We start from the raw sequence: 19211 nt of genomic DNA, 5'->3' as shown, positions 1-19211 counted from the left end.
GGATGGCCCCTCAATATAAAATCCTGACTACGCCAATGCTTACACCCTCCTACCTCCGACATCAACGGTCCTGATATAAATAATTAAACAAGCAAACGATTACTTAGCTCTGTTGAGATATTCACTCAACACTTGTAGAACAGATTGCAACAGAACATCATTTAGTTAGCTGTCGTCGTTAGATGGTATCTATCAAGACACATATATTTTACATTTATACAATAAGTATGATTATAAATGTCAAACAGCGATTCTGTTCACACCATTTCCGAAGTTAAATTACATTCAGAAAAATGTACGTTGTATCGCGTTGACATCAATAAGCATATTGAAACGTGAAAGCATTGTTGACGTCACGTCAAAGGAACGTAGCTGTATACAGTTAGCTCCCTTGTGTACTCTGTCGCGAAAATAGTTCACACTAACCCCTAACAACTAACCCATTGTTCTGGACAGACAGGCCAGATAGCTGATGTGTGTGCCCAGGACAGCGTGCATGAACCGTAATTGGATATAAGCATGAAAATAAGTTGAAATGAAAATTAGTTCACTTGTCCTGTTGTTTTTGCATAGATCCGTGTTTGAAGGGTAATTATTTATATGAAGTAAATTCTTAAGCTTATTGATAGCCAAGGAGTTGCCCAGGACCCCGTTCCACAAAGCTATCTTAGCGCTAAGATCACCTTAAAGGGACATTCCTAAGTTTGCTGCAACTTTTAAGATGTTATTGACTAACAGAGCCTTTTTTTTACGATTTTAAGTACATATCAAATATATTTTTCTGCATAAAATATTAGTGGCGGTATATTAAACGTGTTTCTGATCGTTCTAATATTTTTACTAGGTTAAATTTCATTTTATTTCCTAAAATATTAATTTTTCGTACGTACGAACTTTATTTGAAAACAGAATCCAGTTTGGGCTCCTTACAAATATTAAGACGACCAGAAACACACTGAATGTACAGACACTGATATTTGAAACAAGAAAATATTTTAATATGTAAGTTTAATCGTAGAAATATTTTATTAGTCGGAAACATCTTACAATGCAGCAAACTCAGGAATGTCCCTTTAAGTGCATAAAGTAGTTATGCACTTACGATGAACTTAGTGCTAAGATCGCTTCGTGAAATGGTATAGCTGTAATGAGGCTTGGTATTCATGCACCGGGTTTTCCCCGTGGCACAATTTGGATAATTTTTAAACAAACTGATTTTGTGAAACATTTAATAGCTAAACCTTTATTCAAAGTTTGATGAGCAAAGTGTCAATAAATATATGCGTCATATCCGCCAACTGCCGTAAGGGTGTGAACATTGTCAAAAATGCACCCAAAATCATACAGTTTGGGGACACATTTTGGAATGTGGGGCATATTATGATGAATGTAACACTAAAATTTAACTCAAAGTATTTAAAATGAGTCCTCTTTATAATTATGACCATAATAGTCATTTCCTTTAGATTAAAATACCTGTAGGCCTATCTTTCTTTAGTTTTAAACCATAGGTGGGCATTTAGAATGCCAGGGGCTGGTATGCATAACTCTCTGCTGAAAATTCACAAATAATTGAGGTTATCATCTTAACCTGTCGCTCATAATTGTTGGGTGATTCAATAATAACTGTTTTTTAAATACTAGTAAAATGAAATTATTTGGATGAGAGTAAATTTAGCATAATTTTAATGTTTTTCCTAATTTAGGTGTTTGCTCAATTTGTCTAAGCCTAGACTAATGTTACTCAAATATTATGGGGTTACAGCAAGTGGATGACCCATAATATTTTCCAAAGAAGGGGTCAAGGAACCCCTCCGACACACACACCCGGAACCGCGCCTGTATTCAATATGGTGATCTCACCCCATCCACCCCACTGTCACCCTATATAGGCCTACCACAACAAAAAAATATGTCTTGCTGGCGGATACTTAGACGGCTTTGCGATAATTTTCCCGTTTTGAGAAACACGCCCACGCCCACCATTAAAGGAAGACTGTAGACGCATCTGAAAACAACGCGTGACAGGGGGGGGGGGGGGGGGGGGGGGGGGGGGGGGCTTTCGGTCCGCTTTCAGAACTAAAGCATACAGGTTTATACATATGGAGTTTCTGGAGGTGCAAAAACAAAATAGAAAAACGGTCCGCTTGGTTCATCCTGTACAACTCGACACTAATCATGTAACAAAGCATGAAGACATTTAAAAAAAAAAAAATTCAAACAAGACAACAAAACTGCAATCATGATTTTATTATTTTTATTTATATTTTGTCGTTTCATTTTCAAATATACTGTACAAATAACAGTACATATTGCTTATATTTCACACAAACCTTTGACAGTTTGTACAATAAATTAATTCTACGTGTATGTTTAGTCATCTTGCTAACTGCATGGTACCATCCAGTATATACAATTCTACCACACAACTCTTTCACACGCCATTCTTCTCATAGTCCAATCAGAAAAAAACAGCATCCATCCAGTTTATGTTGTACATGCATTCATATATTTCACTTTAATTTTTGATAAACAGTGGAAAATGTGGTTTCGATAAGATTATTTTTTTTAATATCAATTTTTGAGTGTGTATTTTGAATATAAACTAGTTTCTTGACAAACAATGTTTTTTGCATGTTCTAATAACTTTTTACCTGTAATATTTATCATATAATTTAAGTTATAAATTACAATGATTTTTATTTTTACACTTTTATCTCTGTAATTCTTACAATATAACTTAAGTTTTATGATACACTAATTTTATGTTTTATGTATAAAGTACATAATGGTTACAAGATACTATGTTTTGTTTTTAAATATTTAAATTCAAAATCAGTTTATAAATTACATTAAATGTTCTACAAATAAATTGGGCCAAGAGTTTGATACATTTTAAAATTAAAACATTACTATTTAAACTATATCTTTAATTATTTTAGTTTTTAATAAAAAAATTTTTTTAATGCGGAATCATTTCTCCCGATACCATACTTTAACACTCAATCTAAACTCGGACACCCAAACACACACAGACAAATGGACCTTCTATATTGCACTACAATATGATTGATTTTAGAGGTACTCGAGATCTTTAAAAACTGGTCATAATTTAATTGGAAGCACCCAACAGTGGTTTGTGATAGTTTTGTATTAAAAAAACAAAAACATCTAGAAAATGTTCCAATAATTAAATTGTGTCACAATTTTTGGATAGTGACAAAAATTAAAATTATTTTTAAACTTTCATAAAATATACAAAAAATGGAAGTACACTGGATCAGATACATCACAACCATATGTAAAACGTATCCATGGCAACATCATTCACAACAACAGCATACCACACATAAAACTCTTCTGGCACACATCACAATCGTAAAATCAACCATGGCAGCAACAAAATATGAAACAAATATTGTGACCAATCAGCAGACTTTGTGACCACATTTCCCAGCATTCCTAATGCCCTCTATTATACTGTTTTCATTCAGGCCATTCTAATTTAATTGCTGGATTATGGTCAAAATCATTCAAATGATTAACAAATTACTCTCACTGAAAGTTAAATTGCTATAAAATGGATTTTTGATCCAAACTTATATTTGACAATAGTTAAGTTTTGACAATAATGCAAAAAAAAAAAAAAAGAGAGAGAAGATTTTTGTTTTCTATTTGAGCAATATTAACTTGATTTAACGGTCAAAATAGAAAAGTAATTTTACATACCAAGAATTAACAGAATTTCAGGGGAGAAAGGTACACTTTAAAAAAACCTTCAATAACATTTTTAAAGTAAGTATATATATAAAATTCCAATGAGGGTACATATGCACCTTTTTAGTTAAAACAAATGTTTTTAATTCAGAAAGTCAACAGTGGAGAAATTTTTTCCATAATCTAACAGAATAAAATCAATGGCTTCAATATTATTTCTTAAAAAATGTACAGTAAAGGTTAAAGATAGGACAAAATATAAAATTTCAAAAATTAAACCCACCAATTAAACCCCCCCCCCCCATATAATATTTTAATTTTTTAAAACAAATTGATTAGCTACAAAGTATAGGATTCTCAAATGTTTTAAAATTGGTTTCATATTCCTCAAGTTTTACAATTAAGCCGTTAATTTCATTTCATAATTTGCTGAAACAGTCTGCACAAAAGCATGTTCCAAGATTGTTCAATCAACAGTCTTAAAAATGTGCAAAAAACAAATTTAACTAAATTAAGAAAATAAATCTATAAAATGCTCTAACAAATAACAAATGGATTTCTATCAAACTGGAGTCAGTCTCTCTAAGGATTTCTAGATCAGATTATGCAGTAAATACATATCACTATAATGTTCCTGGATCACCAACCCACCCTATCACCCCCCCCCCCCCCTCCCCATCTCAACATCAGATTTAAATCATAACTGAAAACCTTTCATGCAGTTAAATAGGAATTAATTGTGTATCTATCCAAAATAATTATAGGAAATTTTTAATATTTATGTAAATTTTATATTTTGAAGCTCAATTTAAAAATAACATTTTTAGTGTTTTATAAGTGAATAACAAATCTATTTAAAAATATTAAAAATACTGAACATTTCATTCATTATAATATAATGAACACTTGATTTAATCACCAAAAGTAGCAAAATCTTTTCTCTTCTTTTTTTTGATATAAACATCATATTTGTTAATTATAAAAAATATTATTTTAAATACATATAACATTTTGGTTTTTTATGATTGCCTCGTATATATAGTCATGCTTTTAACAACAGATTAACGCATTTTTTTAATATAAAAAAAATATACATCTGAACTATATGAAAGGTTTTCAGCTAAAATCTCTTGCTAAATAATATCACACTGAGAACAATGACAGACTGTTTTCTAAATTCTTTTATATGACAAGAAAGTGTAATATGCATTCATTCCAACACAGCCTCATTCTCTCCCCAGCCACCCCAACCCTTGTGATCCCTTGTGTGATATCAATTACGTATCTACCAGAGTATATATATCAAATATATCACCCAACGATCAACATGTAGTTTATGCCATTGTACAAAAGGTTTGGCACAGCCTGGACACTGGCTCAAAGGAAGAACGGGAAGCACTTTGTTATGCATGAAATATAATCATTATAATAAAACATGTCAACAGATAATTATGATGTCAGACAACATTCAACCAATCAGATTTGTGGAACTATAACATCATATTATTATGCAGACTATTATGCATAACCATTGTCAATCAATCAAATAGCACTTTTTGTTTTTGCTGGTTTCATACCCCCCCCACCCCACCCCCACCACAATGAACAGTAATATAATATTAATGCAATGATTTCTTGATATTTAAATCTTGTTTTCATGTATCAGTTTTATTTTGTTTTGTATGCAAAAGTAATTAAATTTGTTTCCAATTTTTTGTATTATTTTACAATATCCCATTTCCCTCCCCTAGATATTCATAAAATTATATAAATTTATCCTTTGAATTTTTTTTTTATAATACAAATCCCACAATCGGAAAAATTAATAATAGTAATACCATGCTTCCCTCATGCCACTCGAAATTACCATACCCCTAATTTATTTATTAGTCAAAAGTACGAAAATGACTGTTTCACAAAAACTGATAAAATACCATACAAAGTTATAAAATCTCACAAAGTCTGCAATTATGACCATGTTATGCCATTTTGTGAAAGAAATCCCTGTCCACGTTACTGTCACAAATACCAGTGTCCAATACTTGAATGTTTACACTATTTTCTTACATGATCCCCAGTACAGTACAGTACAGTATAGTGTACAGTGCTGTACAATATACCGTACAGTGCAATATACTGTCGAGTACAATGTACAATACAGTGAAGCATAGTGTTCAGTACAACAACATGCAGTATAAAGTACAGTACAGTATAATATACAATACAGCAGTGTACAGTACAGTACAGTATACCATACCATACAGGGGTGAGGTATTTTTGGCAGGACTCAATGCCCTATATGTGCTGTCCATTGTAGAAAGTCTTGCACCATTAAGTACACATTATTTTGTTCACAGCAAACCTGAGCCTAACGATACCCGTCTGAAAAATAAAGATTTCGGTTTGCAATATTCAGCTAGCGTCCATCAACTGCAACACATTATGGGACATCCAACATCTTTTGTTTTCTTTTCTTTTTGTTGTCAAAGTATGTGGATTTCGCCACAACTGATGGCACTCCTGTGTGTGTGTGAGAACACAACAGCCAATCACAGCCCGTTTAGAAGAGAATCCCAGGAAATCTCTCTACCAACAGCCAATCACAGACATGTTTAGAGGAGAATCCGAGAAATTTCTCTTACCAACAGCCAATCACAGACAGCGTATTATAAGAATTTGTTGAGTGAAATTTCCCCCCCAACAGCCAATGCTAGACATTGACCACAGAACAGTTTTTCTTCTTGTTATGTGAACTGTTGTGTGAACCATGGTGTTGTGATACTGGAATGGCAGTGTACAGATTGTTTGTGGCGTCACGAGATTTCACTTTGACGCCCGCGTGATTGGTGGGACACTGTTTGAGATGAGGCTCGTGAGCAGCGTTCCCAACTGGATAGTGACCCTGCCACGTCCCATTGGGCAGCTTGTGATGGGAGTTCTCCAACTTGTGCTTCAAATCTGAAAGAAAATAATAAACATGCAGTCAAAGTTTGTTTTGTTAAATGACACCACTAAAAGAACATTTATTTATTAATCATCAGCTACTGGATATCAAACATTTAGTAATTCTGATGTATAGTCAAAGTTTATTTTGTTAAATGACACCACTAAGAGAACATTCATTTATCAATTATCAGCTACTGAATATTAAACATTTGGTAATTCTGATGCATAGTCTTCAGAAGAAACACACTTTTTTTCTTTCAGATTATTGTGTAAATCAGTAAGTTCAACAAGCATTCTAAGAGTACTGCTAAAGCCCAGGCCCAACAAATTTCCATATCTCCCAAGTTCAAGGGCCATAACTTCGAAAAATAGGTAAATTGCCATGAAAGTCAAACTTGATCTGTAAAAGTACACGATAATGCTATACACAATAAACATATTTAAATAATATTAATGTTTAAATTGTTTATATAAAAAGACAGAAATGTAACCTATCTAACAATCGTTTTTAAGATGATGAATATGAGTAGCGTAGATAGTAGTATCATCGATGAACAAGAAACATACCTGCCGCATTATGTAAGCGCTCCATGTGGTTACATGTGATGTGTACATGGGGGGAGTGGGGGACAGAGCACCTACTTGATGAAACATCACCATCACAGTCACAAACTGAACTGTCGTGGATTTCTGAAATCAAAGATTACAATATTAAACAGCTGTAAGATTCAAAAAGTGGTTTTTTGTGTTACATTATCTAAATTATTTATATTAATAAATAAACATAGCTTTTGTGTTAGTAAAAAAAATATTATTGAACTTGTTGTTTGGTTAATATTACTAGACTGATTGACTGGTTACCATTTTTGTATATACTGGTTCTTTGAATAAACCACAGAAAAGAGGGATAATTAACCAATTAAACAAATTATCAATGATTTGACAGATTAATTAGCAGCAAAAATTATTTTATATACACTTAAATTTATGTATATGTATAATGTAATGTATAAATTTAAACCAATCTTACCTGCAATATTTAATGGCTTTGAAGGAGGTGATGAGCACAACTTGTGACCTCTAAACCCTGACTCCCCTTCTGGGAGCCCAAGACCCGACGACCTTGAACTTGGTATAGAAGAAATACTGGGAGCTCTCTGCTGAGAAAGTCTTTGAACACTCCCGTTTAATGTTCGGTTATTGTCAGAGTTTTCACAATTGTTTTCACACTCTTCGCCAGGCGAACACCGATCGTGGTTAGTCAGTTGCGGGTGAAACGTCCGCAGGGGGTGGTGAATCCCCGAATGGGTGCTGGAAGTACTGTGGGAACTCCCCACCGTATCTGTCTCACTGTGTGGATAGTGCAGGCTACACACACTATTACCTGTGAATGTAAAAATTAAACTAATTACCACTGAACTAAACAAACATTTCAGTAATTTGATGATCCATAACAAAATTAAGTCTTTCTACAATATGAATATAAATATTGAAATACTTTGATGATTTATTGTAAAGTACACACTTTTAACCCATTTGTACTGTGATGAAGTGCTGTCAGTTGAAAGAAAGAAATGTTTTATTTAACGACGCACTCAACACATTTTATTTACGGTTATATGGTGTCAGACATATGGTTAAGGACCACACAGATTTTGAGAGGAAACCTGCTGTCGCCACATAGGCTACTCTTTTACGACAGGCAGCAAGGGATCTTTTATTTGCACTTCCCACAGGCAGGATAGCACAAACCATGGCCTTTGTTGAACCAATTATGGATCACTGGTCGGTGCAAGTGGTTTACACCTACCCATTGAGCCTTGCGGAGCACTCACTCGGGGTTTGGAGTCGGTATCTGGATTAAAAACCCCATGCCTCGACTGGGATCCGAACCCAGTACCTACCAGCCTGTAGACCGATGGCTAACCACGACGCCACCAAGGCCGGTCTGCTGTCAGTTGAATTACTTGTCGACCTGATGACCCACTTTGCACGACTATTACTTCGACGTCACAAAAAGCTTTAGTTCATGACATCTTTCCAGCACATACTCAAAAAGGTTAACGTAATTCTACTATTGTTGGTCACTAAAGAATGCATTCAAATTTACAAACATGATTATAGTTTACCCATCAGTAAATTAAACTGAAAAAATTAATTGTGTTGATATTTTTATCACTTCTACATAACAGCAATATTGAACTCAATGTAAAAGAATGCAATATTTTTCTATATAATGTAACAAACCAAAAATCTGGCCAAAAAATATGTTCTGGAAAATAAATTCTGATAAGCCTGTTATCCAGAAGGATCAAATATTATGAAACTAATGCTAACAAGCAGTAGTCACATGTTTTTGTTTTGACCTGATACTATTTTCTAAAAGTCTAGTATGAACTTACCACCAGAGTCTCTTCCCGGCTGCTGCTCTCCTAAAGTTAGCGGCACCGACTGTCGGTCATCTTCGTCCACATCACTTGGGAAGATGGCCGCCGGACGAACCCAGCCATTGGCCCGGAATCGACCGGACGACGATTCATAGCCCGATTCCTTCATCTGATAGTCGGCAACTAAAAATAAGTTCTCATGTTAATAATCATCTCGTAATTTGGGAATTAGGATGTCAGTGAAATAATTGTGAAATCATGATTTGTAAAATTAAAAAAATAATGACTGTGTATAGCAGAACTATGACAATCTCACTAGTGAGTGTTACATTAATAATACAAGAATTAAAGATTTATGTTTGATAAAAGTTAATTTTATAACAAAGTTTGAAAATAAAATCAACATAAATGACTAACATAATGAATGAATACATTGCCTATCGAGTGTCGATGAAAGGTCAGCTTAACTTGATAAATACACAAACAATACACTATTTGAGAATGTAGCTTCTGCTTTCTAAACCACCCATCTTATACTGCCTACACAAGACCCACACAAACACATACTCTGCTGGGAACTGTTTCAGATATGCATTTAAAGTTACAATATTTTAAAAGAATACATCTCCTGCTTTCTAAACCACCAATCTTTTACTGCCCAAATAAAACCAACCAAAACACTTACTCTGGTACTGGTAGCTGGGGACTGCTGCAGATATTCATAAATAGTCAAACCTTTTTGAGAATATAGTGCTTGCTTTCTTGTACTACCTACTTGAGACCAAAACACTTACTCTGGTACTGGTAGCTGGGGACTGCTGCAGATATTCATAAATAGTCAAACCTTTTTGAGAATATAGTGCTTGCTTTCTTGTACTACCTACTTGAGACCAAAACACTTACTCTGTATTGGTAGCTGGGGACTGCTGCAGATATTCATAAATAGTCAAACCTTTTTGAGAATATAGTGCTTGCTTTCTTGTACTACCTACTTGAGACCAAAACACTTACTCTGGTACTGGTAGCTGGGGACTGCAATCTGCGCCTGTGTGAAGCTTCCATCTTTATCAGACGACGTGTACCCCGAACTGGGCAGCTCGCAGGGCAGGGTCGTCTCGTCTGTCGGGGTGGAGCTGTACATCTCGTGCCTCTTGCGCGTCTGGTAGATGATGATCACCCACACCAGAGATGTTCCCACCACGCAGCACACGACGGCGATGATGATGATCCCGGTGGTTGTCGACTCATCGTCCAGTCCGAAAGTCCCGCCATTCGAGTCCCGAGGTTGAGCCTCGGCCGGTATGACCTTCAGTTCTGTGGTGCCCTTCTGAGTTCCGAGGGTGTTGGACATCTCACACATGTACATGCCTGAGTCAGAGCTCTGGGTCTCCACGATTATCAGCAGCTGGTTGTCGGCCGAGAAGAAATGACGTGGGGTCACAATCAACGGCTCGCCGTCCTTCAGCCATGACAGTTTCGGTTTGGGGCTCCCGGCCGCCATGCATTCGAGAACACTAGTCTTGCCAACATTGAAGAACTTTTTGGCTTCCATGGGTTGAACAAATGAGGGAGTTTCTGAAAAATGAAAGATTAAAAATATTTATTAAGAGGCATGCATGATGGTCAACTTTTTATGTTGTTTGATAACAACTTTACCAAACACCAACATGATCTAGCATATGCATATGGAGACTTCCGCAAATGGAATGTTATATACATATTAATATATAATCCAATTAAAATAAAATAATCAATGCAATATCAAACACAGAATTATGCTCCTTATTAGAAACTGTTCATCTCCTATTTTTAACCAACTTCAACGATGTAGCAGTTGAGCCATGAGTGTTAAGGCTAGTAGGTAATGGGTTTGCATCCTGGTACCAGTTCTTACCCAGAGCAAGTTTCAATAACAACGAATATGTGGCAAATACACCAACTTCTCTCTAATTAACCACTGACCCACTGGTCTGGACGGACAGCCCAGATAGCTGAGGTGTGCGCCCAGGACAGTGTGCTTGAACCTTAAGTGAATATAACCATGAAAATATGAATAAATGAAATGAATGAAATCTCCCACTCACCAAGTATGGTAACCGTTGCGTTGACGGCGATGGTCCCCGCGTCGTTGGTCGCTGTACAGCTGTAGACGCCCTCATCACTGCTCTTGGTGTTGACGATGAAGAACGTGTCGTCCTGCGGCATCACGTGCATGCGCCGTTCACGCGCCGCCGGGAAGTCGTCCCCACCGTCTTTCTGCCACGCCATCACTGGCGATGGCTGACCAGTTGCAGAACACTCTAGCTTGGCAGTCTTACCAGCCTTGATTGTGATGTCCACCGGGGTCTTCGTGAATACAGGGAATACTGGAAAACACACACAAGATAATATTTAAAGGTCAAGAAAAGATAAAGTATATTTATTTAAATGAATAAATTTTAGACTATGTTATTACACACACAAGAAAATATTTCAAGATAAAAGAAAAGAAAACACACACACAAGATAATATTTAAAGATCAAGAAAAGATAAGGAATATTTATTTAATGATACCATAGCACATTTTAGACTAATGCTATTTAATGGCTATTATTAAACAAGACAATAATAATTATTTAAAGATAAAAGAAAGGAAAGGAATGTTTGTTTAATGACACCTCAGCACATTTTAAACTATAGTTATTTGGAGTCTTTTAATATTTTATTATTACATAAAGAAGACATTATTTAAAGATCAAGAAAAGATGCGGAATATTTGTTTATCGACACCTCATCACATTTTAGACTACAGCTATTTGGTGTCCGACAATCTATTATTAGACATGACAATAAGAAGTTGACACGACTGCCATCAATGGAAAACTAATACATTTATCTCACCTTTTTACTTAGTAAAGGAGAGAAAAATATTATTCTTTGAACCAACTGCAATACTTTTTATCCAGTGCTAAAATAAACTGCCAAAAGTAAATCCCCCTGACCTATGGCAATTCAGTTTGCCACTACAGCTACTGCTGTTGGTGCCACCATAAAGCCTTGTGTTAATATCTCAGTATTTACCATGCACGTTGATATCAGCCTTGTTGGAGTAAGTTGAGCCAAAGTCGCTGGAGATGACACACTGGTAGCGGCCGGCCATGTCATTCTGGATGTTGAACACGTGTAGCAGCGTCGTGTACCTCTTCACGTCACCGTCCGTCGTCGCACGGTTCTCGACATTCGCGTGGTGAAGGAGCTGGACGAATAAAACATTTATATGTTTACAGCCATTGGTGTATATTAATTATATTGGCTCTCTATGTTGCTATACAAATAAAACATCTATATGTTTACAGCCATTGGTGTATATTAATTATACTGGCTCTCTATGTTGTTATACAAATAAAACATTTATATGTTTACAGCCACTGGTGTATATTAATTATATTGGCTCTCTATGTTGCTATACAAATAAAACATTTATATGTTTACAGCCATTGGTGTATATTAATTATATTGGCTCTCTATGTTGCTATACAAATAAAACATCTATATGTTTAAAGCCATTAATGCATATTAAAAAATGCTGTAGCAAAGTGAACCAGGAAACAAATTTTTTTTGCAAAACTGATCTAGTTGTTGCCAAACCTTCAGAAAAGTAAAAGAAGAACTGAATTGGCAGGATTATAATAAGTGAATCTGACAATGATATGTGGAGACATATTTTAAAATTGCTTGTCACACAGACAAGTTAGAGAATCTGTGGAGGGATTGGTGAGACATAAATGGAAAGGATAGATCGAGGGGTAGATGAATGGATGGATGGATGGACAGACAGATCAATGGGTTAAAAAGGAGGAATGCACTCAGTATTTACCATGCTGTCTTTCTTCCACTGGAACTTGGGTGGCTTATCTCCCGTAATCACAGACACGCAGTGAAGAGTCAAGTTGTCTCCCTTGAGAGCTATCTGCGACCTTGGATGCTCCACAATGATTGGCTTGGGATATTCTTGATCATCTGCAATGAAAATACAAAGATGATAATTTTGAAACTGCTCAAACATATTTGTTTTAATCTTCAGACAAACGAAAAGGACTTTATATTGCCTTGCACTGAAATGTTCGTCCATTCTGTTCCATTCCGTCTGGGTCAAATATAACCTGGTTAGTGAAGAGAGGCCTGCAGACATGTATCTGAATTTGTGTCTCAATAATAATAGCCAGGGTTTAAGCTGGACCTTCAATGTTATTAAGAATTTGGTGAGAAAGAATGTAGCCAAATTCAAGTTTCAATTAGTTAAACAACACAAATGGTGCTAAATCTACAAAGGACATGCAAGTTTCAAATTAGCTTTTCGACAAATTAATGATTCTGCATTACACTGATATTCCAAATGTATTTCAAACAATATAATATTTTTTAAATGTCCAAAATCAGACAAATTTTGGAAACTTTTTGCAATTGTTAATTTTAAAACTATGTAAGCAATTAATGGATCACATGAATTTACATTTGCGGAACTGAGACACAAACAGAACAAATGGTTTGTGAAAAAATTTAGTGTTTCCTCTTTTAAGAATATTTAACGTAACCTCAAACAATGGCATATTCCCCTAGGGATATAATAGGAGTCTGGTCTGAACATCCCATCAGGCGATGGGATGACTAAAAGAGTTTATGAAAAACAAGGTGTTCTGCTTATATTGTTAAAAGTTTTTCCAGGTGAAATCAATCTCTACTCACTGCATGTGAATTGATCAAGCTGGATGCTGAAGATACTCTTTCCCTTCAGGTTCACTGGATGACTGCAGACGGCCTTCACCGAATTGTGAAAACCAGAACGCTGCAGCCATGTTGGTAACCATGCCAACTGACAATCACACAAGAGAGCTGTTGTATTCAATCGACTGAAAAGAAGAGAAAGATAGTTCATTATAAATACTGTAACACCAAATTTTATTATTTTAAAATATATATTTTATCAATAAACAAAATCTTTAATTAATCAACAAACAGTATATAGTATGTACTTACACAATATAAAGCAATAAAGGAAGGAAATGTTTTATTTAACGACACGCTCATAAAACAATAAAGTAAGCATCTTTGACTATCCTAGTTGAGCATAAACATTGTCATCCTATGTTTAATAAATCCTCATACATGTTTCAAGCATAACAGTAGCTGGTACACTGATGCTATTTCAAACTAAATTACAGGAATTTATTGACCAGGTGAAACACCATTTTATGATAACAAACCATGTCACATTTATCACAGGACTGGTAGCATTAACAGTGGAATGAAGAAGTTTGTTTTGTTTAACTACACCACAAGAGCATACTGATTTATTAATCATCAGATACTGGATGTCAAACATTTGGTCATTTTGACTCATAGTCTTAGCAAAGAAACACTGCTACATTTTTCCATTAGTAGCAAAGGATCTTTTATATGCATCATCCCACAGACAAGATAGCACATACCATGGCCTCTGATATACCAGTCGTGGTGCACTGGCTGGAATGAGAAATAGCCCAATGGGCCCATCGACAGGGATCGATCCCAAAACGACAGTGCATCAAGCAAGCATTTTACCGACAGTGCATCAAGCGAGCATTTAACCACTGGGCTATGTCCTGCACCTACAGCTACCTAAAGCCAATGTATTTAAAACAAACATAAAAGGGGTAAAACGTACAGGTCTCTCAGGTTTTCCAGTGGCGCGAACGAGTTTTCCTGGATGCCTGTAATGTTATTATCCTCCAGGTGGAGTTGTCGCAGTTTCTCGAGTCCCGTGAAGGCCTCGCTTGCGATTGACTTGATGTGGTTCGCCTTCAGACTCAAGCGATTGAGGTTCTTCAGGCCATAGAACGCCCCTCTCACGTCCTCTATAGTCCACGATATCTCGTTGAAATTCAGGTCTCTGTTGGTGAAAAAAAACATAAAATAAAATATCAGTTCTTGTAAAAATAGTTAAAGTTTGTTTTTGTTTAATGACACCACTAGAACACAGGATTATTAATCATTGGCTATTGGATGTCAAACATTTCGTAATTCTGACATTTAGTCTTAGAGCAAAAACCTGCAACATTTTTCCATTTGTAGCAAGGATAGCAGACAGGATAGCACATACCAGACAGGATAGCATATACCATGGTCTTTGATATGCCAGTCATGGTGCACTGGCTGGAACAAGATTGTAACAAAAGCACCATGATACAACATGTCTCAATTAATTGCAAAATAATGATTACGTGAACTTATTGGCTATTTTAGTTGTTTATATATATGCTAACCTAGTCCTGGGAATTAGCTTGGTAGAACACTCATCTGAGGTGCTGGGGTCATAGGACTGAACCTCCCACTACTAAGTTAAAATGCTATGACATATAGTAGGCCTCTGAAAATTGTGAGACCGGTAATTTCATTTGCTCCACACTTACACGTGTGGTTTGGTGTAACCGGCTTTTCATCTGTTCCTTGAATTTAGGATATAATATACTTCGGTTGTAACAGATTGTGTAAAATAAAATGGGTTAACTTTTAACTTTTTTGACATAACCCATAAATGTTTTACACAAACGTAAAATTTCCACAGACTTGCATAGACACATGAGCTTGCACTTTACAAAAATATTTCAAGCAATACAATATTGTGTGAATATTTGGAATACATTTCAAAGGCCAATAAAGATTTAGCTTTATTCCCTTATAACCACTACAATTTTAGTATATTTGTTTAAGATTTGTAAATTTTAAACTGTCATTAAAAAATCTAGAGCATTCATTAACATTTTTTTTTTTTTTTTAAATCAGACCGAAATATGGTTTACAATGTCCGAAAAAAACTAAACATTTGTTTAAACTGACGTATCATAATGAACATTAAGATGATTTTCCAATGAAATATGACTCTTAGACAATCAAACGGGTCTCAATGGCAGCCAGACAGCCGTTCAAACAGACGATGAATGCTAATATAAACCCGATACGTGCAGTTTCATCTCACTCGCCTAGGTGTGAAACGAAAATACCATAATGTCAACACACCCCGAAATGTGGGTCACAACATGAAAAGATATTCAAGAAAATCTTTAAGCTTTTCATGATGGCCTATTGTCATTTCGCCCAGGAATTGTTTGCCTGTCCATTCGGCCCAATTAGCGAAGACTATCAGTGCCATCATCCACGTTAAAAAAGAAAGAAAAAAAAAAAGTGGAAAAAAGTGGAAAAAAGGTTACAAAAAGAAAAAAAAGAAAAAAAGAAGAAAAAAAAAGAAGCCCAACTGTTGACAATGAAAATCAAATATTTGATTTCTCAGCACTGGGATGTGAAGGCCAGCGAAAGCGGAGGAAAACACAATACAGAAGACTGTGAAGAGCTACATGCGGACATGAACTGGGAGAACCTCGAAAGGTCGGGTCACCGCCGTGGTTACGTTTGTGCATGTGCCTCGCGGTGATCTCCCATTTCGAGTCGGGGATAAGCCTGACAAACAAGCCGGCCTAGAGAACCCGACTCTACGAGACGCATTCTTTTATGGGGAAGATTTTCAAAGTTTTTGCACATATTTCTCTCAAACCACATCACTATGCGGAAACTTTTCACAGACAACCTACAGTACCAGGCGCCGTCACATTTGTGGACACCGTATCAAACATTTATTTTTAGCATGAGCATGCTAGCATACGGAGCAGGGCATGTGGTGCGTTCACACGTCCTCACCATTTCTTCACCTCCCAAGACCAAAGAGTTTCAACTAAGAAAGGGAACTTTTGCTAAAAGGACATATTTTATTAATTTCTTAGGATTGATATTTTGTATATTTATTTTATTTTCATTCCTGTTTGATGTAATGCAGCTCACAACTTTAACACTAAGTTCAATTTTATGAGGATTTTTTTTTTAAAGTTTGAACACTGTATGCTTAAAAAACTACAAAAATCTATAAAAAAAATTAATCAATGTAAATTTCACATTCACAAAAAAAATTTTTGCTGTCAACTGGTCTTTAGCAGTAAGTAAATTTTTCGGCTTACAGTAAATTACCCAGACTTTTTTTTGTTTGCTATAATACTTTAACAAGAAGATATCAAATTCATTAGACATTAACTGAAAAACACCACAAAGAAACCGAAATTTAATGTCTAAAAACAAAGTCAGCCATGTTACAATATAGAAAAAAAAGAAGAAAAAAGTGAGAATATGCAAAATCGGTCTGATTTGAACATGAATATTTAAATATGATTAAAATAGGAAAAAATAAAGGGAGATAACTAAAAAAATTAGACTTACAGATTACTGAGAGAGGAGAGATCTTGAAAGGCTCCGATATCGATACGAGATATTTTATTATTATTCAGCAGGAGATCCTGAAGTGTGGTCATTCCAGCAAACATCTTCTCATCAATCGACGTCAAGTTGTTCCGAGACAAATCACTGAAAACAAAAACAAAAACTTGTAACGCATTGTTTAATAAGAGATGTCAAAACATAACAGGTGTCGTAACTGTGATATACAGTCTGGTTTTGTCATATGTGGAAATCAATGGCAAACAACAGCAACAAGAAAAGGACTGTTTAACAATACCCCAGCACATTGTTTACTAGGTGGATATATTTATATGGAAATTTTATAAATGTGATGATCTACATGTGGTTAAGAAAAAAGTGGACATGGAATAACTGATTTAAGTATAAAAATAGCAAAATGCAAACAGAATTGCTGAATTTCATATGGGTTTGTTGACGATTTTTAAGTGACAGGGCAGATTGGCAAATATGTCAATTAACAGAAATGGTTTTTTTAATAGGTCAATGTATATGTATTTGTATATAAACTGGCTATGGTACTTGAACAGGTTCCACTATCCTTAGTCAAATGCTCCCCCCCCCCCCCCCCCCCCCCCCCAAAAAAAAATCATTAATATAAATCTATGAGATATTTTTGTTCCTTAGTTATTTTTTGAAGTCCTCCATGTGTCAAGTAATATGTTTACAAAATGATGCGTAAAGATCACTGTATGCATGTAGACAACAAGGCATGAAATAGGAGGAAGTCAAACACAGAAGAAAAGCTCTGATTATGTACAGACCAATGGAAGGCGAGCTCTCAACAGAGTATGGAACACTTGAGATATATGTGTTGTCAATGGCCATTAGATGACCACAATACATGAGAAACTCTACTGCAAAGCCTGGGTTTACAAACAATTTGTCCCCTATTTCTTCAAGTGGATTTACAATCATGATTTGAGATTTTGAGTACCTACTCCTAAGATAGTGTATATCAAAAACATCCTTAATTTTCTCTTGTGTCGGTCCCCAGGGGGGGATACAGCTCTGCAGACACTGGGACAATATCTATGGAATTTTAATACAAAATGTTATCAAAGTGACCTGAATCGCACCAAACCTTCATGCACTGTAATTATAGACGACTCAAATGGTGCATTGTTTAGGCCACTAGAAATCCAATTCGGATACCGGACTGTTACCAAACAGCCCATGAGCTGACCCAGATCTATAGAAACGGCTACAATCGGCAATTCATCGCTGAATGGGAAACTTTAACGTAGTGTTCACAACAAACTGCTCCAAACCAACCTACCAGGAGTCAGTAAATTGGTACCCATAACTCTCGCATGACATAACATTTATAAAAGAGAAAATATGTGAAAGAATACAGCATACGATTCAATGGGTCTCAGGGCACGGTTAGTTTATTTTCTAGGACTGATGCATAATTGATTGCGCGTAACAAATTATTAATGTCAATTATCAAGATGTTATGATAGAATTTTTAAAAATCTTATGAGTCATTTAAAAGCTTTTAACTAAAAAATAATTTTAAAAAAAATCAACTAAACAAATAGGCAGGTGTAGAGCAAATATAAATAATATTTTAACTGATATTTTCTTAAAAATTAAAATTAAAATTTTTGAAATATAAATTTAATTATAAAACATAGCATAGCAAGGATTTTATAAACCATTACAAATTAATTATTGTAAAAAAAACCTACAAATTTATAACAACATAACAAGGAGTCTATATAAAATATTATTAAATAATAAAACTATTAAAATATTAAAAATATATATTGCTTCAAATAATAAAACTATTAAAATATTAAAAATATATATTGCTTCATGTAACACTAACTACCCAAGTA

At 35.2% G+C, this 19211-nt stretch overlaps 1 protein-coding gene across 1 annotated transcript in view; it reads right to left on the bottom strand.

Moving 5' to 3' along the window:
• Positions 1 to 2243: 2243 nt before the first annotated feature.
• LOC121369163 (leucine-rich repeats and immunoglobulin-like domains protein 3) overlaps positions 2244 to 19211 on the bottom strand; it is a 66310-nt gene continuing 49342 nt past the window's right edge. The window contains exons 10-20 of the mRNA XM_041494059.1: positions 17332 to 17475; positions 14735 to 14959; positions 13777 to 13940; positions 12908 to 13050; positions 12112 to 12286; positions 11135 to 11416; positions 10062 to 10625; positions 9066 to 9233; positions 7694 to 8047; positions 7231 to 7353; positions 2244 to 6675 (exon numbers count right to left, since the gene is read on the bottom strand). Coding sequence (XP_041349993.1) covers positions 6428 to 6675; positions 7231 to 7353; positions 7694 to 8047; positions 9066 to 9233; positions 10062 to 10625; positions 11135 to 11416; positions 12112 to 12286; positions 12908 to 13050; positions 13777 to 13940; positions 14735 to 14959; positions 17332 to 17475 — 2590 coding nt within the window. The 3' untranslated portion in view covers positions 2244 to 6427. The remainder of the gene's footprint in view (positions 6676 to 7230; positions 7354 to 7693; positions 8048 to 9065; positions 9234 to 10061; positions 10626 to 11134; positions 11417 to 12111; positions 12287 to 12907; positions 13051 to 13776; positions 13941 to 14734; positions 14960 to 17331; positions 17476 to 19211) is intronic.

Source organism: Gigantopelta aegis, chromosome 3 (assembly GCF_016097555.1).
Source record: "Gigantopelta aegis isolate Gae_Host chromosome 3, Gae_host_genome, whole genome shotgun sequence".
In the NCBI taxonomy this organism is placed as follows: domain Eukaryota; kingdom Metazoa; phylum Mollusca; class Gastropoda; order Neomphalida; family Peltospiridae; genus Gigantopelta; species Gigantopelta aegis.
The sequence above is the reverse complement of the archived record's forward strand: the minus strand, read 5'-3'. Positions and strand labels throughout refer to the sequence as shown.